Below are 26,196 nucleotides of genomic sequence, written 5' to 3'. Positions count from 1 at the left end.
GTGAATGCCATCAGGGCCTGGTGATTTGTCAATTTTAATGTTACTAAGTCGGTTCTGCACTTCTTCCTGGGTTAGGCAGGTCATACTTAATGAAGCGTTTAGATGATCACTCTGTATTTCCCATGGCATATGCTTTTCCTGTCTGAACACAGTTGAGTAAAAAGTATTTAAAACATCGCTCCTATTCAGTAAATTGTTTACGTTGGCTGCAGACATCCTAGACCGTGTACACCACATGCCATCTGTGGCCATTGATTAGCTGCAGACGTCACAGCCAGTGTACACCACATGCCGTCCGTGGCCATTGATTAGCTGCAGACGTCACATCCAGTGTACACCACATGCTGTCTGCAGCCAATGTAAACAGAATACCAGGGGCAGTGCCAGGAACACGCAGCAGTGGCTCCGCGTGTGAGCATGTACTGTGTAATTGTATTTGTTGTACTGCTGCGCCTGTGCAGCTGTTTACTTAAAGGGGTTGTCCAGTGTAAATCCACAGATGTGCAGTCCCTCTATGTGTCACTTTGTTACTGCAGACTTATGAATCCGCGCATTGTGCACACTGAGGATTCTCCGGTATCCACGTTAGGAATGACGATCATGTGACCACAGGTATGTGATTTGCAAAGTCGCAGACAGAATCCAACTAGACTGTTTCCATCGCGTTCAATGCAAGTGTATTGTGCAAAGCCAGAAACAGTCTTGTTGGATTCTGTCTACGACTTTGCATATCTCATACCTGCGGTCACATGGCCGTGATTCCCAATGCTGACCCCGGAGAATCTTGTCCGTGTGTATGATGTGAGGATTCACAAGTCTGCAGACACATAGAGTGACACATAGAGTGACTGCAGACTTATCATATTAGCCCCGACAGCCCCTTTAAGACACGACTGGAATGGAGGCTTCATCCTCATCAATGTTCACATAAGAGAATCCGTCATATCCGATCCAAGTAAGATTTTCTCACAGACATTCAGAAAGTCATACGTAACATGAGCGTCCATACACTGTGTGCCTGTGCCGTCATAAAAGGCACATTTCAGTATCAGATGGGGTAAAAACAAAAAATCCTAAAGGAATGACGGAAACATTATGACATGGATTTTAAACGTAAGCAAGCTCGTCTCATCGGGTCTGTGAAACCTATTTATTAAAGGGAACCTGTCAGGTCCAATATGCACCCAGGACCACGAGCAGTTCTGGGTGTATATTGCTAATCCCTGCCTAACGATCCCTGTATACACTAGCATAGATAAAGATAGAGTAGTTCTAAAGATCTTTTATCTTATGCTAATGAGCGCAGGGACTAGTCCCAAAGGTGTTATATCCCCTGACTAGTCCGTCCTCTTAGTATGCCCCTGTGGGCGTGCTAACATGCTATTCAATTCAGCATCACCAGCGGTGCCGTGTGTACCTGTGTTCGCTGTGACCGCGCTTCTGAACGCCGGACACTTCCGGTCATGCACAGTATGAAGCCAGGTGTACATGTCCCGGCTTCAGAGAGATTTAGAGTGTATGACTAAAAGTGCCCAGCATTCAGAAGCGCGGTCACAGCGGACACAGGTATGCATGGCACCGCTGGTGATGCTGAATTGAATAGCATGTTAGTACATCCCTGTGCGCATACTAATATGCTGAGAGGCATCATTAGCATATCATAAAGGATCTTTAGAAATACTTTTCCTAAAGATCTCTTTATCTACAGATAGGTCCAGAAATATTTGGACAGTGACACAATTTTCGCGAGTTGGGCTCTGCATGCCACCACATTGGATTTGAAATGAAACCTCTACAACAGAATTCAAGTGCAGATTGTAACGTTTAATTTGAAGGTTTGAACAAAAATATCTGATAGAAATTGTAGGAATTGTACACATTTCTTTACAAACACTCCACATTTTAGGAGGTCAAAAGTAATTGGACAAATAAACCAAACCCAAACAAAATATTTTTATTTTCAATATTTTGTTGCGAATCCTTTGGAGGCAATCACTGCCTTAAGTCTGGAACCCATGGACATCACCAAACGCTGGGTTTCCTCCTTCTTAATGCTTTGCCAGGCCTTTACTGCCGCAGCCTTCAGGTCTTGCTTGTTTGTGGGTCTTTCCGTCTTAAGTCTGGATTTGAGCAAGTGAAATGCATGCTCAATTGGGTTAAGATCTGGTGATTGATTTCGCCATTGCAGAATGTTCCACTTTTTTGCACTCATGAACTCCTGGGTAGCTTTGGCTGTATGCTTGGGGTCATTGTCCATCTGTACTATGAAGCGCCGTCCGATCAACTTTGTGGCATTTGGCTGAATCTGGGCTGAAAGTATATCCCGGTACACTTCAGAATTCATCCGGCTACTCTTGTCTGCTGTTATGTCATCAATAAACACAAGTGACCCAGTGCCATTGAAAGCCATGCATGCCCATGCCATCACGTTGCCTCCACCATGTTTTACAGAGGATGTGGCGTGCCTTGGATCATGTGCCGTTCCCTTTCTTCTCCAAACTTTTTTTCTTCTAATCATTCTGGTACAGGTTAATCTTTGTCTCATCTGTCCATAGAATACTTTTCCAGAACTGAGCTGGCTTGATGAGGTGTTTTTCAGCAAATTTAACTCTGGCCTGTCTATTTTTGGAATTGATGAATGGTTTGCATCTAGATGTGAACCCTTTGTATTTACTTTCATGGAGTCTTCTCTTTACTGTTGACTTAGAGACAGATACACCTATTTCACTGAGAGTGTTCTGGACTTCAGTTGATGTTGTGAACGGGTTCTTCTTCACCAAAGAAAGTATGCAGCGATCATCCACCACTGTTGTCATCCGTGGACGCCCAGGCCTTTTTGAGTTCCCAAGCTCACCAGTCAATTCCTTTTTTCTCAGAATGTACCCGACTGTTGATTTTGCTACTCCAAGCATGTCTGCTATCTCTCTGATGGATGTTTTCTTTTTTTTCAGCCTCAGGATGTTCTGCTTCACCTCAATTGAGAGTTCCTTAGACCGCATGTTGTCTGGTCACAGCAACAGCTTCCAAATGCAAAACACACACCTGTAATCAACCCCAGACCTTTTAACTACTTCATTGATTACAGGTTAACGAGGGAGACGCCTTCAGAGTTAATTGCAGCCCTTAGAGTCCCTTGTCCAATTACTTTTGGTCCCTTGAAAAAGAGGAGGCTATGCATTACAGAGCTATGATTCCTAAACCCTTTCTCCGATTTGGATGTGAAAACTCTCATATTGCAGCTGGGAGTGTGCACTTTCAGCCCATATTATATATATAATTGTATTTCTGAACATGTTTTTGTAAACAGCTAAAATAACAGTCACTGTCCAAATATTTCTGGCCCTGACTGTATACTAGTGTATACAGGGACAGTTAGACAGGGATTAGCTATATGCACCCAGAACTGCTCGTGTCTCTGGGTGCATATTGCACTTGACAGGTTCCCTTTAAGGACCAGAAGTGTCAGTGTCACATTCTCGTGCGTGCGGGGTTTTTAACCTCCCTTTCTTACAAAAGCTGTTACTTTTTTTATTATTTTGTCTCTATAGATGTTCTGATTGCTTTATAATGTATTTTTTTTGGGGGGGGGATTGCCATTATTGCAAATTCCATTTTAATTTCCCATTTTAGCATCCACCGTATGGGATAAATATTATTACTTTGGGCAATTACATAAACAGCAAATATCAAATGTGATTTTTATTTTTTACTTATTGAGATTTATGTTTGTGAGAAGGGATTTAAACATTCATGTTTTTAATAGATTTTAAAAAGCTGCCAGGAAATATTCCAAGGATTGGACGTGCACATTTCTGTGCAGAATTAGCTTAGCATGCACAGATCCAGGCTTTTGAGCGTCTTTTTACCACTTGAAGCTGGGTTCATACAATGCAGGATTTTTTGTGCCTCAGTTTTCTGAAATTGTATAATTGCTGGGGGAAATAAATGCCATCACAAAGGCATCATGTGAAGACGACCTGACGTTTGCAAAGCCACTAAACAGTTAAAGGAAGTGACCTGTGGATCTGAAGCGACACCCCAAGGGTCAGAAAAAAAAGGGGAAAGCAGGCATGTAATAATAATAATAATAATAATATTTATTCACTTATTTAGCGCTATTAATTCCACAGCGCTTTACATACAGTGGCAACACTGTCCCCATTGGGGCTCACAATCTAGAGTCCCTATCTGTATGTCTTTGGAGTGTGGGAGGAAACCGGAGTACCCGGAGGAAACCCACGCAAACACGGGGAGAACATACACACTCCTTCCAGATGTTGTCCTCGGTGGGATTTGAACCCAGCACCCCAGCGCTGCAAGTCCCTTGCACGGCTGTAACGCTACGTCTCGGGTCACTCATTAGCCTCATGCATATGCACTGCTTCCCCCACCCACCAGCAGTCCTGGTGTCTCTGATTGGCTGCACTCAGATGCCCCCCCCTTCTGTGACAGCGTATCTGACTGCTTTCAATCACAGGCGCTCTGTCTGTGTGTAGATTGGTGTAAAAATAAATAATAAAAATTGGTGTAGAGTCCCCCATATTTTGATACTCAGCACAGATATAGCATATGGCTGCAGCCCCCAGCAGTGTGTTTATCTTGGCTGTCTATTAAAATAAGAGGAACCCCATGCATCTTTTTTTTTTTAAAAAAAAGAACAAAAATTAAATATTTTTTTTAAAAAATGGCGTGCAGTCCCCCTAATTTTGATACCCAGCCATGATAAAGCCAACAGCTGGGGGTTGGCATTCTTAGGCTGTGGAGAGCCATGCTTATTGGACCACAGCCTAAAAATATCAGCTAGCAGCCTACCGAGATTGTCACATCCATTACATGCAACAGTCCTGGAACTTTGCACAGCTGGCTTATCCCAATTGCACCAATGCAGTGGCAGCCAGGGTAATAAGGGGTTAATAACAGCTCCGAGCTGCCACTAAGCTCTAGATTAGGAATGGGAGGCGTCAATGAGACCCCTCTCCTTTATTAATCTGTAACTGAAAAGAAATAAATACAAACACTGGAAAAATCTTTATTTTGTAATAAAATACAAAAAAACCCACCCTCTTTCTCTTTTTTATTAACCCCCAAAACACCCAGGGTCCAACATAATTCATATGAGGTCCCATGACGATTCCGCTCTGCTACAGCTGAAGTGACAGCGTGTGGTCATAGAAAATGACCACCTGCTGTGGGCCTCAGATAGAGACTGAGCCGCGCAATGAGCCGTGACGACACTCAGGTTATTAGTTCCCATGGTCCTCCACCTGTGACTGCAGGTAACCTGACCTCAGGTGACCTCATTGATCTAAGTGACCCCCACCTCAGGTGAGGTCACTCAGTATACAGACCTGCATCTCCTGACAGAAAACTGTGGGTTTTTTTGCCAAGAGATGCAGATTTGGTGCTGAAATTTTTACACCATATCACTGCATCCAATCTACACCTGGCAAAAAAAACCCCAAACACATTGAAACGCCATGTAATGTTGATGCTATAGCGATGCAATTTTTTTTTTTTTTTTGCTAGGAGGTGTAGATTGGGTGCAGGAATATGGTGTAAAAATGTCAGCACCAAATCTGCATCTCTTGGCACAAAAATGGTTTTGGTGCAGTTTTTTGCCAGGAGATGTAAATTTGGTGCTGGAATCTGGTGCAGACAGTAAATGTCTCCAGACACTTCAAGAAAAAAAAATTGCCTGAGCTTCCTGAAGCGGCTCAGTAGCCTTCTGTTCTGCTAAGGCCGGCTTCACACTTGCGATTAACTCGCACAAGTGCAATGCGAGAAAATCTCGCATTGCACTTGGACCCATGTTAATCAATGAGGCAGCTCCCATCTGCTAGTTTTTTCTCAGTCCAAATCGGACATGCTGCGTTTTGGTGAGTTTCACGCGTGAGTCACTCCAATGAAAGTCAATGGGTGCGTGAAAAAAACGGATGTCATACGGACGGCACATACACCATCCTAGTGACATCCGTTTTTATAAATACATTTATCGCATGTTGCAGAAAACACTGCAAATGAGTGAGGTCTGTCGATGTCGGTCTCTCTGTCTCCCTGACTGTCCATCTCTCTGTCGGACTATCCTTCTCCCCCCCCCTCTCTCATACTCACTGATCCCCTATCACCAGCGCGGCGCTGCACGGCTTTCACACTGCTCCGGCGGCTTTTCCTCTTTTGAAAAAAACGGCCGCTCATTATTCTATCTAGTATTCACTGGTTTACCCGCCCACCGGCGCCTATGATTGGTTGCAATCAGACACGCCCCCACGATGAGTGACAGCTGTCTCACTGCACCCAATCACAGCCGCCGGTGGGCGTGTCTATATTGTGCAGTTAATTAAATAAATAAATAATTTAAAAAAAAAAAACGGCATGTGGTTCCCCCCAATTTTGATACCAGCCAGGGTAAAGAATCAATGTAGCTACTGGTATGGTATTAATGGATCATTAAGTCTGTATACAGCAAAAAATACACTTAAAAAATAACCTTTAATGAGTCTCTTTAAAAAGAGGATTCATCTTACCTCTATAAAATCAGTATCTGTCACAGAAAATGCCGTGCTATGATACCCACTTCTCTCAGAGGGGTCCAAGCACTCTGCCACAGAATATATATAAAATGACCACCAAGCCACAGAGTAAGTACAGATCTATTCACTGACCACACACCAGGGAAGAGAATTGACTACCCCCACTAATGTGTTGTTCCATACAAATATGCAATAGTCCTTAATTAGGGGACAAAGCAAACATGTACCCAACCTGTTGGTCAAGTAATAATCATTACCTTTCTGACCAATAGGCATCAGTGGTTCAGAAAAAACATGTCAATGCTCCCAAACACCAAGATTCACTGGAACAGTTATACATGTAAATAAATGGAACGATCTCACCAGTGCTGGTGCATTCCATTGACATGTTTTTTCTGAACCACTGATGCCTATTGGTCAGAAAGGTAATGATTATTACTTGACCAACAGGTTGGGTACATGTTTGCTTTGTCCCCTAATTAAGGACTACTGCATATTTGTATGGAACAACACATTAGTGGGGGTAGTCAATTCTCTTCCCTGGTGTGTTGTCAGTGAATAGATCTGTACTTACTCTGTGGCGTGGTGGTCATTTTTATATATATATATTCTGTGGCAGAGTGCTTGGACCCCTCTGAGAGAAGTGGGTATCATAGCACGGCATTTTCTGTGACAGATACTGATTTTATAGAGGTAAGATGAATCCTCTTTTTAAAGAGACTCATTAAAGGTTATTTTTTAAGTGTATTTTTTGCTGTATACAGCCAGGGTAAAGCCATACAGCAGGAGGCTGCTATTGTCAGGATGGGGAGCCCCACGTTATGGGGAGCCCCACGTTATGGGGAGCCCCCCAGCCTAACAATATCAGCCAGCAGCCACCTGGAATTGCCGCATCCATTAGATGTGACAGTCACGGGACTGTACCCGGCCATCTCGATTTGCCCTGCTGCGGTGGCAATCGAGGTAATAAGGAGTTAATGGCAGCAGCCCATAGCTGCCACTAAGTCCTAGATTAATCATGGCAGGCGTCTCCCCGAGATACCTTCCATGATTAACCTGTAAGATAAAGAAAATGAAGACATACACCAAAAAATCCTTTATTTGAAATGAATAACAAAAAAAAACAACCCTCTTTCACCACTTTATTCAAGTCCCGAAATACCCCTCCCGGTCCGACGTAATCCATAGAGGTTCTACGACGCTTTCAGCTCTGCTACATCAGAAGCTGATAGAGAACGGTCACAGACCACGACCTCTCTCTGTGAGCTCCCCGCAGCAACTGAAGTGAGTCGCGCTATCAGCGATGACGTCACTCAGGTTACCCGCGGCCACAGATCTCAGCTGGAGGACTTCTGCTGTGGGTGCGGGTAACCTCAGTAACGGCACCGCTGATCACTTAAGTCACTCAGGGGATTTGCGGTCACTGGTGAGACCTTCCCCGAAGACCGAAAATCAGGCCCTGACACACAGACAGAGCCGCGGGATGACAATGAAGTTGGGTGAAGTTCATCCGACTTCATTCTGATCGTGCGGCTCTGTCTGTGTCTGCTGTCATCTGCCATTTAGCTCTGCTACATGGCTCTGTCTGTGGCTGCTGTTAGTGGCCATTCAGCTCTGCTACATGGCTCTGTCTGTGGCTGCTGTTAGTGGCCATTCAGCTCTGCTACATGGCTCTGTCTGTGGCTGCTGTTAGTGGCCATTCAGCTCTGTTACATGGCTCTGTCTGTGTCTGCTGTCATCTGCCATTCAGCTCTGCTACATGGCTCTGTCTGTGTCTGCTGTCAGTGGTCATTCAGCTCTGCTACATGGCTCTGTCTGTGTCTGCTGTCAGTGGTCATTCAGCTCTACTACATGGCTCTGTCTGTGTCTGCTGTCAGCGGCCATTCAGCTCTGCTACATGGCTCTGTCTGTGTCTGCTGTCATCTGCCATTCAGCTCTACTACATGGCTCTGTCTGTGTCTGCTGTCAGCGGCCATTCAGCTCTGCTACATGGCTCTGTCTGTGTCTGCTGTCATCTGACATTCAGCTCTACTACATGGCTCTGTCTGTGTCTGCTGTCATCTGCCATTCAGCTCTACTACATGGCTCTGTCTGTGTCTGCTGTCAGCGGCCATTCAGCTCTGCTACATGGCTCTGTCTGTGTCTGCTGTCAGCGGCCATTCAGCTCTGCTACATGGCTCTGTCTGTGTCTGCTGTCATCTGCCATTCAGCTCTGCTACATGGCTCTGTCTGTGTCTGCTGTCAGCGGCCATTCAGCTCTGCTACATGGCTCTGTCTGTGTCTGCTGTCAGCGGCCATTCAGCTCTGCTACATGGCTCTGTCTGTGTCTGCTGTCAGCGGCCATTCAGCTCTGCTATATGGCTCTGTCTGTGTCTGCTGTCAGCGGCCATTCAGCTCTGCTACATGGCTCTGTCTGTGTCTGCTGTCATCTGCCATTCAGCTCTGCTACATGGCTCTGTCTGTGTCTGCTGTCAGCGGCCATTCAGCTCTGCTACATGGCTCTGTCTGTGTCTGCTGTCATCTGCCATTCAGCTCTGCTACATGGCTCTGTCTGTGTCTGCTGTCATCTGCCATTCAGCTCTCCTACATGGCTCTGTCTGTGTCTGCTGTCAGCGGCCATTCAGCTCTGCTACATGGCTCTGTCTGTGTCTGCTGTCAGCGGCCATTCAGCTCTGCTACATTGCTCTGTCTGTGTCTGCTGTCAGCGGCCATTCAGCTCTGCTACATTGCTCTGTCTGTGTCTGCTGTCATCTGCCATTCAGCTCTGCTACATGGCTCTGTCTGTGTCTGCTGTCATCTGCCATTCAGCTCTCCTACATGGCTCTGTCTGTGTCTGCTGTCAGCGGCCATTCAGCTCTGCTACATGGCTCTGTCTGTGTCTGCTGTCAGCGGCCATTCAGCTCTGCTACATTGCTCTGTCTGTGTCTGCTGTCAGCGGCCATTCAGCTCTGCTACATTGCTCTGTCTGTGTCTGCTGTCAGCGGCCATTCAGCTCTGCTACATGGCTCTGTCTGTGTCTGCTGTCATCTGCCATTCAGCTCTGCTACATGGCTCTGTCTGTGTCTGCTGTCATCTGCCATTCAGCTCTCCTACATGGCTCTGTCTGTGTCTGCTGTCAGCGGCCATTCAGCTCTGCTACATGGCTCTGTCTGTGTCTGCTGTCAGCGGCCATTCAGCTCTGCTACATGGCTCTGTCTGTGTCTGCTGTCAGCGGCCATTCAGCTCTGCTACATGGCTCTGTCTGTGTCTGCTGTCAGCAGCCATTCAGCTCTGCTACATTGCTCTGTCTGTGTCTGCTGTCATCTGCCATTCAGCTCTGCTACATGGCTCTGTCTGTGTCTGCTGTCAGCAGCCATTCAGCTCTGCTACATGGCTCTGTCTGTGTCTGCTGTCAGCGGCCATGTAGCAGAGCTGAATGGCAGATGACATAGTAAAAAACGGATCCCATATGCATCAAACATGCATTGCACACGCACTGCAATCATGAGAAAAATCCCAGGATCGCAGTGCAGTTGCATTGCACACTGATCATAACGTGAACAGAGATCATGCTACTTTCTCGCATGAGACTCGGACCGATTTTACACGCACAAATGTGTTTCCAGCGAATTTCTGCATTGCCGCTTTAAGTGTGTCAGGCTCCGCCCAGAGGGGCGGGCTCTATATGACACGTGCTCCAGCCGAGATCATGTGACCATTCAGCCATACTGCGGTGCCCTTACATCGCCCGGATCCCTGACCTGACAGGTAACGTTCTGGCTGTGATATGAGCAGCCTCCTGACACCGGTGGTGCCCGCAGCAGGTGACCCGGGGACGGACACTGTGCTCTGCTCCATGCCTCGCTCGGCGATCTGCCCGGTGTCCTGCGCTATGTCTGCCCTATGCACGCATTTCCCATGTGTAGCTGTGTCTGCAGACTGCTGCCCCCGACCTCTCCGTGCCCTGGCAGCCCCTCTGTTATGGGGAGGGCGGGGTGGGTTATAATATTCTCGCCCTCCATCGTATTCCTGCTTCTCTCCAGCATTTCATACAAACCACCGACCAGCGATCTGTTTATTGGATCCTATTATATAATGATAGCCTTACATTTTTTCCCTGTAAATAATGGCAGTGCGCCTGTCCCCATGGCGGATGGAGAATGGGGCCTGATGGCATCCTCTGACTTTTACAGAAAAGTATCTGTATCTCCTGGTAAATGAGACCTGACGCCCCGGCCCTTGTATACGGCCAATGTCACACGTACGACGGTCACAAGGTCCAGTGTCCGCAGGTCTCCTGACCCCACCGGCTTCATACATCCCTATGAGGTTGGTGCGAATGGATGAGGAGACATTGTGGTCCGCGCTCCGATTGTGAACGTCGTACGTGTGAAAAGTGAGAACGCCACAGTTGTCTTTATTGACCGGTATCTGCTTGTATATGTCTTCCTGATTCGCTCATGTACACAGAGCGCTATTAATATACCATAGCGCTGACGTGTTTTCTGAGGAAATGTCATCCAATGTTCAGGGAATATGTGTGATCATACAGGTGTCCTGGAGTGTAGACCCTGAGGTCCGGGCCTGCGGGGTTAATGACTGTTCTCATCTGTGCCAGTAATGTAACGCGTTTCTCTTCTAGAATGGGCGTGGAGTGGTTTGGTTTCGGCTACGCGGCTCTGGTGGCCTCCGGAGGGGTCATCGGCTATGTCAAAGCTGGTAGGTTGCTCAGTGTGTATTGCTGTTGTTTTACTCATCTTCACGTAATACAGAATTCATAGAATATTGTCCGAGGAACCAGTGTTAATGTTTATAGCGACCAGACAAAAAAAAGCAGTAGAAATCAACCCAAAAAGTTAGTAAAACCGCTGATTCTGCAACACCTGCCATCAGGGGAGGGTCCCACTATGCCCACACATTACAGCATGTCCCCAACCCCAGACCTCAGGGGCCACCAGCAGGCCATGTCTTCAGGATTTCCTTAGTATTACATAGGTGATGGAATTATTATCTATGGAGAGGATGGACGTCTCACTGTGCAATACTAAAGACTAAAGATTGTCCTCAGGTCGGATTGTCCTACATCTGAAGGTGTCCATACATGAAAAGTTGTCTGAGCTCCACTGTCCAACACCCGGGATCCCACCATATGTATTAGACCATATGTATTACAGGCCCTGTGAGCAGCGCGTAACACTGGAGTCTACACCAGACGGAGATGGTTACTTTTCCAGACATCTAACAGTTTGGCGTTCCGTGATCTCCCTCTCGGGCACATTCAGCATGGTCCATTTGTGACTGGTACCTATGGGTGATGTCTGACCACCCTCAGCTTCTCTCAGTACTGCTGTTGGATCCCAGTTTCAAATTCTATTAATACAACTTCTCAAATAATTTTGTCTCAAGGCCTAAGCCACACGGTGAGAATATCGGTGCGAGTGGAGTGCGATCAAACATCGAATTCCCCTCGGACCAATTCTAGCCTGTGTGTCAGCACACATGGGCGATTATTTTCTCAGCCCTAATCAGACCGAGGAAACAATCGCAGTATGCTGCGATTGTAATCCGAGACTCTTTCTCACACCCATTCAAGTGAATGGGGCGAGAGGAAAATCGCACTGCACTCGCGGTACTCCGGTGTACTGCCAGTGCAGGGTGAGAATGGCAATAGCCGGCTATACAGAAGAGAGGGAAAGAAATCCCTCCCCTCCTCCGTGCCGGCCCGCCTCCCCGCAGCTGAGGTCTGCTCACATGATCGGACCTCAGATGCAGGCAGACTCTTATGACACTCGGCTCTGCTGTACTGCCAGCACGAGCCGAGTCTCATGCGAGCATCGCAGTAGTGCCCCGTGTGGCCCCAGCCTAACTATACAAATTGCGTCTTTGAAGATGAAGAAGACTTGAACTCTAATGCCACGTATTGGAAGGAGTAATTCTATAAGTCAATATCGCCCCTTTAACAAGCCTTATTACATGACTTGGGATAAAAGCCAAACCAGAATTCTCCTTAATGTGCATGTAATTATAAATGGTTGGGCTCTCGGTGTAACCTGCAGATTTTTCCACTCCCCATGTTACCTTGTACCTGTGTATTTCTCTCTCCAGGCAGCGTGCCGTCTTTGGCTGCTGGTCTTCTGTTTGGAAGTTTGGCTGGCCTGGGGGCCTATCAGATGTCACAGGACTCGAAGAACATCTTAGTTTCACTGAGTAAGTACTCTTTAAAAAAACTAAAAAAACAAAACCCCAAACCATCTGAAAAGACACCTTACCCCTTAAAACCTGAGCGTTTAAAGTGAACTTGTCAGGTGCAATATGCAGCCAGAAACACGAGCAGTTCTGGGTACATATTGCTAATCCTGCCTAACCGTCCCTGTATACAACTAGTATAGATAAAGAGATATTTAGAAAAAGTATTTCCAAAGATCTTTTATCTTATGCTAATGAGCGTGGGGACTAGTCCCAAGGGCGTGTCTCCCCTTAGCTAGTCAACCCACATGGCTACGTATAGCTACGGCCCACGTCGCAGTGTATTCGTTAGCATGTTAGTACGCCCACAGGGGTGTGCTAGCCCCTGTGGGTGTATTAACAAGCTAATGAATACGCAGCGACGCCGCACATACCTCACTAGTCATGGCGGCCGCCGGAGGATGGATGCGCTGTGCACATGATTTGGAGTCCTTAGCACTTTTGGTCATACGCACTGTACCTCACTGAAGTCGGGAAGCTTACACCCAGTATCAATTTAGTGCGCATGATCGGAAGTCTTGGGTACTCCGGATTATGCGCACTGCGCATCCATCCTCCAGCGGCTGCCATGAACAGTGAGGTATGTGTGGCGTTGCTACGTATTCATTAGCATGTCGGTACGCCCACAGGGGCGTGCGAGCATGCTATGTGGGCGGACTAGTTAGGGAAATAATGCCCTTGGGACTAGTACACGCGCTCATTTGCATAAGATCTTTAGAAATACTTTTCCCAAAGATCCTTTTATCTATGCTAGTGTATACAGGGATTAGCAATATGCACCCAGAACTGCTCGTGGGTCTGGGTGCATATTGTACCTGACAGGTTCTCTTTAAGAGATTGTTTGGTGAAAACAAGCTATCACATGTTCACAAGATAAGTGATAAATTACTGATCGTGGGGTCCGACCACTGGCAGATCAGGGCACGTTTATCCTTGTTACAAAATAGAGTGGCGGGCAGATGCCAAACCACCGCTCCATTTATTCTCTGTGGGACTGCCGGGAAGAAACGAGCACAACGATCGTCAGCCTCATAGGGAATGAATGGAGCAATGGTCGAGCCTTCGCACTGCATGCAGCTCCAGTCAGACCCCTGCCATTCAAAGTGCTAACCTATCATTTGATAACTTTTTTTCACTGGGTAATCCCCTTTTAATGTTCATTTCTAAAGTGATTTAGCAAAAAATATTTACTTCAGAAGTAAAAGATGATACGTGGATAAAAGGGGACATTCTATCAGGGCAATATTGGGGCATAAGATATCACCACCGGGCCTGTGGTGTAAGGGACGTCTCTGTCTTATTGCACGGCAAAACCTCGTTCACACTTTGTGGAAAAAATCCGATCAAAACTGAAAGCATGATGTGGCGTTTCCAATCCACAGTACGTTCATTATTGTGCAAATTTTCACCCGTTCCCCGAGAAGCACACCAACGCGAAACACGTGTTGGGACGCCGGCCCCCACGTGTTATCCCGGTACCTACGGTGATCAGACCTCGGTGAGTAATTTCTGCCTCATCTCATGCCACACATGGAAGCATATTTTGCATCCTATGTGAGTGCCTCTGTACTAAATTGATGTAGGTTTCTCCTTGTACTCTGGGCATCTTGCCTATAGGTCTTGTATGATCACCCTTGATGAGTTTCTTAACTCCCTCTTTACTCTTCCGGGACACGTGGGGTTTCTTTACCCCTCAGCACATCCTTTCTCTTGGTCCTGTATATAACGTATTTAATGTTATACCCTACAGCACTTATTTAATAAATGTTTGAAACATTCAATCACTGCTTGTTTGGGTTTCTCTGTTTTTTAGCAAATTGAAAGACTCTATTCTCTGGTGATTATGATCACTGAGCTGTTGCTATGCGATTTCTTTGTCGCTCCATTGGGAGACCCAGACAATTGGGTGTATAGGCTATGCCTCCGGAGGCCGCACAAAGTATTACACTTAAAAGTGTTAAGCCCCTCCCCTTCTGCCTATACACCCCCCGTGCTCCCACGGGCTCCTCAGTTTTTTGCTTTGTGCGAAGGAGGTCAGACACGCACGCACAGCTCCACAGATTGGTCAGCAGCAGCTGCTGACCATGTCGGATGGAAGAAAAGTGGGCCCATATAGAGCCCCCAGCATGCTCCCTTCTCACCCCACTCTTGTCGGTGGTGTTGTAAGGTTGAGGTATCCATTGCGGGTACGGAGGCTGGAGCCCACATGCTGTTTTCCTTCCCCATCCCCCTCAGGGCTCTGGGTGAAGTGGGATCCTATCGGTCTCCAGGCACTGAGACCGTGCTTCATCCACAACTCCTGTGGAGCCTGCTGGATAGGAGCCGGGTATCGTTCAGGGACATGGCCCTGCTACTTGGAGGTACTCTGTATCCCTGTGGGGACAGCGCACAGCAACACTCCAGCTTTGCTGGGTGTGCTAGTGCACCGGGGACCACGGCGCTGACAGGGTTAATATGTGCCATTACACACTCAGCGTTGCTGAGTGTGTTTATGTATAGGGACTGCCGCACTGACCGCTGCGGCCATGGAAACACTGCGGCGCGGCTGGGAATTGTAGTGCGCCGGGGACTTTCACGCCGGCCGCGCTTTTACGGCGGCCGCGTTTATTACTAGAATCCCCGGCTTTTTGCGGCCTAGTTTCCTTTCCTCCCGCCCACAGCCCTGACAGGCAGGGGAAGGGCGGCACGCTGCACAGAACGAGCAGCACTGAGGGCTGGAGCATGCTTTGCATACTCCACCCCTCTCACTGTGCACAGTGCGGGCACCAGTTCCCGCTCTTTCTGGGTCACGCCCACGGCTCCCTCCTCTCCTCAGGACGCCGGCAGCCATTCCTGTCAGCTCCTCGGACGCTGCAGAGGGGGACAAAGTCTGGGAGACCCAGGCAGGGACTCTGGTGGCCTCACAACCGCTTTAGGCGGGTGGTAAGCAGCACCTGTGGTGCTAGCCCCATTGTGCAGTAGTGTAACATTATATGTTTATGGTATATATGTTTTACACTGTATGGTGCACAGTTGATTTCTGGCTATATACCCTATTGTGTTACTCAGGGAAGATAATAGCATGGCGCCCACGAAAGGCAGGGGTGCCAAAACACAGGCTTATTATGTTGCCTGCGCCGCATGTACGACCCCGCTACCGGCAGGTTCCACTGACCCTCATTGTGTGCACTGTTCGGCCCCTGTGGCACTTACTCAGCCGGAGCCTCTGCTAAGAGGGGCCCAGGGGGAGCCACCTGCTAACACTGTGCAGGTGACTGGGACGGAGTTTGCAAAACTCTCTGAGACTATGGCTAAGATACTAGAAGCCTTGCAGTCCAGGCCGGTATCTCAGCACAGGGACTCTGTTGAATCTTTGTTCCCTGGCCCACCTCAGCTGGACCAACAATGTCCTCCCGGGGTATCTCATGGATCCCAGGCTGAGGGTTCTGACACAGACCCCAGCCCCAGACCGACTAAGCGAGCTCGCTTAGATTTTCCCTCGACATCATCATATTGTGCAGGATCTCAGAGGGGGGAATCTCTGGTTGATGATGCGGAGACAGCTGATCAGGATTCTGATCCTGAGGCCGCTCTCAATCTTGATACTCCGGACGGGGACGCCATAGTGAACGACCTTATTGCGTCCATCAATCGTATGTTGGATATTTCTTCTTCAGCTCCTCCGGTGGAGGAGTCAGCTTCTCAGCAGGAGAAATTCCGTTTCAGGTTTCCCAAGCGTACACCGAGTATGTTTCTGGACCACTCTGATTTCAGAGAGGCAGTCCAGAATCACCATGCTTGTCCAGATAAGCGTTTTTCTAAGCGCCTTAAGGATACACGTTATCCTTTTCCCCCTGACGTGGTCAAAAGTTGGGCTCAGTGTCCCAAAGTGGATCCTCCAATCTCCAGACTGGCAGCTAGATCCATACTTGCAGTGGAAGATGGGGCTTCACTCAAAGATGCCACTGACAGGCAGATGGAACTCTGGTTGAAATCCATCTATGAAGCTATCGGCGCTTCTTTTGCCCCAGCGTTCGCAGCCGTATGGGCGCTACAAGCTATCTCAGCAGGTCAAGCGCAAATTGACGCAGCCACACGCACGTCCGCGCCACAGGTGGCGTCCATAACCACTCAGACGTCGGCATTTGCGTCTTACGCTATTAATGCTGTCCTGGACTCTGCGAGCCGTACGGCGGTTGCAGCCGCCAATTCGGTGGTACTCCGCAGGGCCTTGTGGCTACGGGAATGGAAGGCAGATTCTGTTTCCAAAAAGCGCTTAACCAGTTTGCCAATTTCTGGCGACCGATTGTTTGGCGAGCGTTTGGATGAAATCATCAAACAATCCAAGGGAAAGGATACATCCTTACCCCAGCCCAAACCGAACATACCCCAACAGAGGAAGGGGCAGTCGAGGTTTCGGTCCTTTCGGGGCGCGGGCAGGTCCCAGTTCTCCTCGTCCAAAAGGCCTCAGAAAGATCAAAGGAACTCTGACGCATGGCGGTCTAAGTCACGTCCTAAAAAGGCCACCGGAGGTGCCGCTACCAAAGCGGCTTCCTCATGACTTTCGGCCTCCTTACTCCGCATCTTCGGTCGGTGGCAGGCTCTCCCGCTTATGCGACGCCTGGCTGCCACGGGTAAAAGACCGTTGGGTGAGAGACATTCTGTCTCACGGTTACAAGATAGAGTTCACCTCTCGTCCCCCGACTCGATTCTTCAGGTCATCCCCGCCTCCCGAGCGAGCCGAGGCTCTTCTGCAGGCGCTGGGCACTCTGAAGGCAGAAGGAGTGGTGGTCCCTGTTCCTCTTCAGCAACAGGGCCACGGTTTTTACTCCAACTTGTTTGTGGTCCCAAAGAAGGACGGGTCTTTCCGTCCTGTCCTGGACCTGAAACTTCTCAACAAACACGTAAAGACCAGGCGGTTCCGGATGGAATCCCTCCGCTCCGTCATCGCCTCAATGTCCCAAGGAGATTTCCTTGCATCGATCGATATCAAAGATGCTTATCTCCACGTACCGATTGCTCCAGAGCACCAGCGCTTCTTGCGCTTCGCCATAGAAAACGAACACCTGCAGTTCGTGGCACTGCCGTTCGGCCTGGCAACAGCCCCACGGGTTTTCACCAAGGTTATGGCTACTGTAGTAGCGGTCCTCCACTCTCAGGGTCACTCGGTGATCCCTTACTTGGACGATCTCCTGATCAAGGCACCCTCTCAAGAGGCATGCCAACACAGCCTCGACGCTACCCTGGAGACTCTCCAGAGTTTCGGGTGGATCATCAATTTTCCAAAGTCAAATCTGACACCGGCCCAATCGCTCACATACCTTGGCATGGAGTTTCATACCCTCTCAGCGATAGTGAAGCTTCCGCTGATCAAGCAGCGGTCACTACAGACAGGGGTACAATCTCTCCTTCAAGGCCAGTCACACCCCTTGAGGCGCCTCATGCACTTCCTGGGGAAGATGGTGGCAGCAATGGAGGCAGTTCCTTTCGCGCAGTTTCACCTGCGTCCTCTTCAATGGGACATCCTACGCAAATGGGACAGGAAGCCGACGTCCCTCGACAGGAACGTCTCCCTCTCTCAGGCGACCAAAGCTTCCCTTCGGTGGTGGCTTCTTCCCACTTCATTATCGAAGGGGAAATCCTTCCTACCCCCATCCTGGGAGGTGGTCACGACGGACGCGAGTCTGTCAGGGTGGGGAGCGGTTTTTCTCCACCACAGGGCTCAGGGTACGTGGACCCAGCAAGAGTCCTCGCTTCAGATCAATGTTCTGGAAATACGGGCAGTGTTTCTTGCCCTGAAAGCGTTCCAGCAGTGGCTGGAAGGCAAGCGGATCAGAATTCAGTCGGACAATTCCACAGCGGTGGCATACATCAACCACCAAGGCGGCACACGCAGTCGGCAAGCCTTCCAGGAAGTCCGGCGGATTTTGATGTGGGTGGAAGCCACGGCCTCCACCATCTCTGCAGTTCACATTCCAGGCGTGGAAAACTGGGAAGCAGATTATCTCAGTCGCCAGGGCATGGACGCAGGGGAATGGTCCCTTCACCCGGACGTGTTTCAGGAGATCTGTTGCCGCTGGGGGGTGCCGGACGTCGACCTCATGGCGTCCCGGCACAACAACAAGGTACCGACGTTCATGGCACGGTCTCAAGATCCCAGAGCTCTGGCGGCAGACGCCTTAGTTCAGGATTGGTCGCAGTTTCAGCTCCCTTATGTGTTTCCTCCGCTGGCACTGTTGCCCAGAGTGTTACGCAAGATCAGGGCCGACTGCCGCCGCGTCATCCTCGTAGCTCCAGACTGGCCGAGGCGGTCGTGGTACCCGGATCTGTGGCATCTCACGGTCGGCCAACCGTGGGCACTACCAGACCGACCAGACTTGCTATCTCAAGGGCCGTTTTTCCATCTGAATTCTGCGGCCCTCAACCTGACTGTGTGGCCATTGAGTCCTGGATCCTAGCGTCTTCAGGGTTATCTCAAGACGTCATTGCCACTATGAGACAGGCTAGGAAACCAACGTCCGCCAAGATCTACCACAGGACGTGGAAAATTTTCCTGTCGTGGTGCTCTGCTCAGGGTTTTTCTCCCTGGCCTTTTGCCTTGCCCACTTTTCTGTCCTTCCTTCAATCTGGACTGGAAAAGGGTTTGTCGCTCGGCTCCCTTAAGGGACAAGTCTCAGCGCTCTCTGTGTTTTTCCAGAAGCGCCTAGCCAGACTTCCACAGGTACGCACGTTCCTGCAGGGGGTTTGTCACATCGTTCCTCCTTACAAGCGGCCGTTAGAACCCTGGGATCTGAACAGGGTGCTGCTGGTTCTTCAGAAACCACCATTCGAGCCAATGAGAGATATTTCTCTCTCACGCCTTTCGCAGAAAGTGGTTTTTCTAGTAGCAGTCACTTCACTTCGGAGAGTGTCTGAGCTAGCAGCGCTGTCATGCAAAGCCCCTTTCCTGGTTTTTCACCAGGACAAGGTGGTTCTGCGTCCGGTTCCGGAATTTCTCCCTAAGGTGGTATCCCCCTTTCATCTCAATCAGGATATCTCCTTACCTTCTTTTTGTCCTCATCCAGTTCACCAATGTGAAAAGGATTTGCACTTGTTAGATCTGGTGAGAGCACTCAGACTCTACATTTCTCGTACGGCGCCCCTGCGCCGCTCGGATGCACTCTTTGTCCTTGTCGCTGGCCAGCGTAAAGGGTCACAGGCTTCCAAATCAACCTTGGCTCGGTGGATCAAGGAGCCAATTCTCGAAGCCTACCGTTCGGCTGGGCTTCCGGTTCCCTCAGGGCTGAAGGCCCATTCTACCAGAGCCGTGGGCGCTTCCTGGGCTTTGAGGCACCAGGCTACGGCTCAGCAGGTGTGTCAGGCGGCTACCTGGTCGAGCCTGCACACTTTCACGAAACACTATCAGGTGCATACCTATGCTTCGGCGGATGCCAGCCTAGGTAGACGAGTCCTTCAGGCGGCGGTTGCCCACCTGTAGGAAGAGGCCGTTTTACGGCTCTCTTACGAGGTATTATTTTACCCACCCAGGGACTGCTTTTGGACGTCCCAATTGTCTGGGTCTCCCAATGGAGCGACAAAGAAGAAGGGAATTTTGTTTACTTACCGTAAATTCCTTTTCTTCTAGCTCCAATTGGGAGACCCAGCGCCTGCCCCTGTTTTTTTGTGTACACATGTTGTTCATGTTGAATGGTTTCAGTTCTCCGATATTCCTTCGGATTGAAGTTACTTTAAACCAGTTTATAATTCTTTTTCCTCCTTCTTGCTTTTGCACCAAAACTGAGGAGCCCGTGGGAGCACGGGGGGTGTATAGGCAGAAGGGGAGGGGCTTAACACTTTTAAGTGTAATACTTTGTGCGGCCTCCGGAGGCATAGCCTATACACCCAATTGTCTGGGTCTCCCAATTGGAGCTAGAAGAAAAGGAATTTACGGTAAGTAAACCAAATTCCCTTCTTTTCTGTGGTCTTTGTACGTTTTCAAATTTTCACCGCATGTTTGACCCTAATCAATGTAATAGAGCAGGGGGGAAACTGCAGCCAAATCTGCTGCGGAATCCACAAGTATAAGAGGCAGACTATGTTATGGATTAATTGCAGATATGTGATGTCATTTTTCATAAGGTGTGAACGTGGTCTAAGCTATTTGCCACCTGATAAGTGTCCTCAAGGTTAGAAATGTACAGCGATGTGCTTACGTAAGCCCGATAATAAAGCATTACCCCTTACAGCCATGGCACATGTCCTGCTGGAATATAGTTACAAGGTGGGGTCTACTGGAGAAGGTCAGTCATCTGCCCACCACTCACCCTGATAATGTCACTTTATCACTGGCACTGGTTTTTGAGGTTTGGTTAATCAGCCATGAACATATATCCTGAGCAGCCAGATATCCGTGGTGACTGAGCGCTTTATCTCACGGCTCAACTGACACTTTGATGGCAACTTCAAAGAGAAAAGCTCTTTTGAAGCTGACATGTATAGTTTTCGGAGGAGAACCTCCCAGGTCGCACTGCCTCGAACGATGCAGAAATCATTCACTAATTTCCACCATGTTCTCAGAATGGCCTGAGAGATACAGCAACGAGGGCTCAATTTTAAGAGCTGCTTTATCATCGGTTCTGTTGGGTTCTCTCTATACAGCAATGTCATTTTTACCTTTTATATTCCAGTGGCTTCAGGAACGTTGGCAGGAGTGATGGGATACCGATTCTACAACTCTGGAAAGTTCATGCCTGCGGGGTTAATTGCTGGTGCCAGGTGGGTATATCGTCATGTAACATGTCTGCTTTAGTATGTAGGCAAATAATCCATTGTATCAGTCTGGAGCCTGATGCAATGTCCTTCAACATATGACTGTGACATCCCCTACATAAAGATCCTATTAGTAGGGCACTACAGGGTGAGCGGTTCAGGTTGCTGCACTCTCTTTACCCTTATGGCTATATGGAGCAGACCGTAACAAAAGCCTCGTGTTTGTGGTCATACTATGGGTCCATGACGTGCTTCTTGTATTGTCTGTCACAGGACTAAGCTGCAATAGCAGGTATAAATGCTACAAACTGTATAGAGCAGAATCTGGTAAAGCTGATCGGGGGCAGAAGTCAGACCCCTATTATCTTATATTCGTAAAGCTAGCTCCCAGACTGTTCACTTTATAGTCACTGTCATTTTGTTGGAGAGCAGTTCTTCCCTATGAAGCGTTCTCCTGCTTATCTGCACTCCTGCAGCCTATGTGCACTGAGCACCACGCCCCGCTGCGCTAACGCTTACAGTTTCTGTTATCTATTGTGAATGCTATGTCTGTAGAGTGTTAGAAAAAACACATAGAACTATCAAAAAAACTCACCAAAAAGGAGCCAAGGCAGATGATGTATGCACACACAGAATGTGGTGAGCCTTCCTCATAAAGATGGCTGCAGCCAAAGTGCAAGATGCTGAGGATACAGCCACTCAACCGCCACACTAGAAGTAGAAGTCATGCACACTCATAAGGCTTGCACTGGGAGCCCATCGTATAGATAAGTGTAATGCACAGTGTCTGAACTGTAACCTATAACTCAGGGGTGGGCAATTAAATTTCTCATGGGGCCGCATGAGAACTTGGGATCCTTTTAGAGGGCCGGACTGATATACTTAACTCAATTCTACCCAATATTGTATGTAACTGCCCCTGTAATGCATTACAGCACTATATACTGCCCCTGTAATGCATTACAGCACTATATACTGCCCCTGTAATGCATTACAGCACTATATACTGCCCCTGTAATGCATTACAGCTCGATATACTGCCCCTGTAATGCATTACAGCACTATATACTGCCCCTGTAATGCATTACAGCACTATATACTGCCCCTGTAATGCATTACAGCACTATATACTGCCCCTGTAATGCATTACAGCACTATATACTGCCCCTGTAATGCATTACAGCACTATATACTGCCCCTGTAATGCATTACAGCACTATATACTGCCCCTGTAATGCATTACAGCACTATATACTGCCCCTGTAATGCATTACAGCACTATATACTGCCCCTGTAATGCATTACAGCACTATATACTGCCCCTGTAATGCATTACAGCACTATATACTGCACCTGTAATGCATTACAGCACTATATACTGCACCTGTAATGCATTACAGCACTATATACTGCACCTGTAATGCATTACAGCACTATATACTGCCCCTGTAATGCATTACAGCACTATATACTGCCCCTGTAATGCATTACAGCACTATATACTGCACCTGTAATGCATTACAGCACTATATACTGCACCTGTAATACATTACAGCACTATATACTGCACCTGTAATGCATTACATCACTATATACTGCACCTGTAATATATTACATCACTATATACTGCCCCTGTAATGCATTACAGCACTATATACTGCCCCTGTAATGCATTACAGCACTATATACTGCCCCTGTAATGCATTACAGCACTATATACTGCACCTGTAATGCATTACAGCACTATATACTGCACCTGTAATGCATTACAGCACTATATACTGCACCTGTAATGCATTACAGCACTATATACTGCACCTGTAATGCATTACAGCACTATATACTGCACCTGTAATGCATTACAGCACTATATACTGCCCCTGTAATGCATTACAGCAGCACCACGTCTCAATCTCTGATCCCTTGCCCAGGTCTGCTATAAATGATGCCAAAAACCTAGGTCAAAATTTAAACTAATATCTTTTGAATTCAGGTGGTAAAATGGTGAGCCTGTCATGTGTTATGCACTCCTATAGTGCTAACTGACCCTCCTTTACTTAGTGTTGTACGTCACTTATAGGCTATGGTCAGACACTGTGCATCGCGTGTATCCGTGTGAGATGTGTGCATATATATATATATATATATATGTGTATATGTATATATATGTGTGTGTGCTGATGGGCCCGCCTGACCTAGGTTTTTGGCGTCTTTAATGGGTTACAGTTCAGACACTGTGCATTTCACTCATTATATGATGGGCTCCCAGTGCAAGCCTTATTAGTGTGCATGTCTTATGCTAAGCAGCCGCCCCTTCCCTCTAGTGTGGAGGTTGAGTGGCTGTGACATCAGTGTCTGTAGAGAGTGTGTATGATATTGGTGAGCATTTTATTCTGACATTTTTAGGACTGGTTTTCGCCTCCTGTTGGATAGTGTTGTACTGTACACTGTGATCCGACTTGGTCCGTGATCATTTGATATGTGACGATCTTACAAGTGTATTTACCTGTACAAGGTGTATAAGCCACTGCTCTGATTCAGAATCTCATAGCCATTTTTCACCACAGGCATTGGCTCCCTATTCTTGTGGGCAATAACTGGTTCTCTAGACTCCACCAACAATACTCTGCCATGGTGGCATGTTATTTTCGGTGGGGAGGGAGTGGTTGCTTCTTACAGTTTCTGTTGGAAATAAGAAATCAGGTATTTTAAAATCTATTGTGTCTGATCCAACATCAGCCATGAATGGAAATGTTAGCTGTTCCTGAATACATTGGAATCTCGGTTTATGAGTAACCCAGTTTGCGAGCATTTCACTATACGAGCAAAGCTTGCTGTAACTCCCCTCAACGAGCAAATACTCACCGCACACACTTCCGGTTCTGTACTTTAACCGCCCTCTGACCCGCTCTTGTAGTCCACACAAACACGCACACACACATGTGTATCGGGTAACCATCGCAACAATGGAGGAACTTCAGCTGTCAGCCGCTATTCAAAGGCAGCGTGCTGACCAATCAGAGACAAGCAGCTAATGCCTTTGACGTCAGCGCTGTGGTAGCAGAAGCTCTGGCATCAGTCGCGATGGTTACCCGATACTCATCCTGTACCGGCAAACTGCAAGAACTAGATGGCCAGTGAGGCAACGGAATGTAAGGTGAGCATAGTGTGTGTGTGTGTGATGGCACAATAGGGGACCAGGATGGGACATTTGAACAAGTTGTGGAACGAATTGTCTGAGCTTGTATTTCCTATGGGAAATTTTGCTTTGCTAGACGAGTAACTTGGTTTACAAGCACACTCCTAGAACGGATTGTTCTCGTAAACCAAGGTTCCACTGTACATAAGATGAATGGCCCATTCCTATATGATCGGCCACTTGTTACCTTACATGCTTTTGAACACTGTACAAACGCTGGGATCCACGGTTTTGAAATTTTGGCATTTACACATTGTCTCTTAGTTGTTGAATTTTTTTAACCTTTTTATACATGTGATGGATCAGCACTGTGTAGTCACCACTTTGCAGTCCTGTCCCTGCTCATGATAAAGTACATATGTGATGGGTTGTTAAAAGCAGTGACCTGACCATTTTTTTTGTTTTCTACTATGAAGCCGCTCCATGTGAGTATTTTGTCGGCTTTTAGTCTTAAAAATTATTGTTTTAATGGATTTATTAAGAGGAAGAAGAAAAAAAAAAACTCCCCAAAAAATGCTTAAACACGCAAAACATTTTTTACTGAAAACGCCTAAAGGAAGACTCTAACAAAAACACTTCATGATTAAACAAACCAAAAAACGCCGTGGTTTCCTCTTGAAAAACTTGTAGTTTTCTTCCTCTTCAAAAAGCTAAGCGAACATGTCCAAAGGACACTACTATCAAATGGTTAGGTTAGGGACGATATTGGGATAGACTGTAAAGAAGCACTCGGAGAAAACTAGAGACCTCACACATGAGCCACTTTGTGTGTGTTTCGAGGTCACCGGCTGGCCATCCTCCCTATTGATGATCCCATTACAGCAATGGTATTCTTGCCTGTGACTCATTGTCCTAGTAAGAATTTGTTACATACTAAAACTCCTAGCTTGCTGTGTTGTTAGATTGTGATCGTAAGGTTTGGGGTTTTTTTTAATTGATTTTATTTTATTAATGTCTTTATTTTCTTCTTTCTTATACAGCCTCTTAATGATAGGAAGACTGGGCATTAAGATGTTACAGAAGCCTCATGATCCTTGATGTAAATCTAGAGACCTGTGTATACAGTCCGTGTCAGATCCTGTGATGTAAAGACTTTAATTTTCTAAGTAAAACAAACCTGCTTTTAAAAGTCTTCATGTGAACAGTGTCATTTGTGTAACATGTAAGTTACAATACGCATGTGGCTAGTCTGACCAGTCTTACGTATTCTATAAAGAACATGTCCTAATCAATGCAGTATAACCTTTTTTTTTCATCATCTGAACCATTGTGGTTTAGGCTTAGACATGGTACCACTTTCTCACTGGCTTTATCGTCAGGTAGTTAGACATTTATGACCTATCCCCAGGGGTCTGTAAAAGGTCGGCTAATTGTGAGAGTAAAGCTGGTGTCACACTAAACGACAGCGACAACGACGTCGCTGTTACGTCACCATTTTCGGTGACGTAACAGCGACCTTGTAAGTCGCTGTTATGATCGCTGCTTAGCTGTCAAACACAGCAGAAGCAGCGATCA

General features: G+C 47.5%; 1 protein-coding gene across 2 annotated transcripts in view; it reads left to right on the top strand.

Moving 5' to 3' along the window:
* Positions 1-25,813, top strand: part of TMEM14C (transmembrane protein 14C) — a 425,910-nt gene extending 400,097 nt beyond the window's left edge. Inside the window, exons 1-5 of one of the 2 annotated variants that reach the window (XM_075314766.1) lie at positions 10,209-10,277; positions 11,152-11,228; positions 12,615-12,716; positions 21,401-21,488; positions 25,662-25,813. In XM_075314766.1, the coding sequence (XP_075170881.1) occupies positions 11,153-11,228; positions 12,615-12,716; positions 21,401-21,488; positions 25,662-25,719 (324 nt within the window). In that variant the 5' untranslated portion in view covers positions 10,209-10,277; position 11,152 and the 3' untranslated portion in view covers positions 25,720-25,813. Of the gene's footprint in view, positions 1-10,208; positions 10,278-11,151; positions 11,229-12,614; positions 12,717-21,400; positions 21,489-25,661 lie in introns of those variants that run through there. The other variant, XM_075314767.1, reaches the window with a different exon arrangement.
* The last annotated feature ends 383 nt before the right edge of the window (positions 25,814-26,196 follow it).

This window comes from Anomaloglossus baeobatrachus, chromosome 6 (assembly GCF_048569485.1).
Source record: "Anomaloglossus baeobatrachus isolate aAnoBae1 chromosome 6, aAnoBae1.hap1, whole genome shotgun sequence".
NCBI classification, from domain to species: domain Eukaryota; kingdom Metazoa; phylum Chordata; class Amphibia; order Anura; family Aromobatidae; genus Anomaloglossus; species Anomaloglossus baeobatrachus.
The sequence above is the reverse complement of the archived record's forward strand: the minus strand, read 5'-3'. Positions and strand labels throughout refer to the sequence as shown.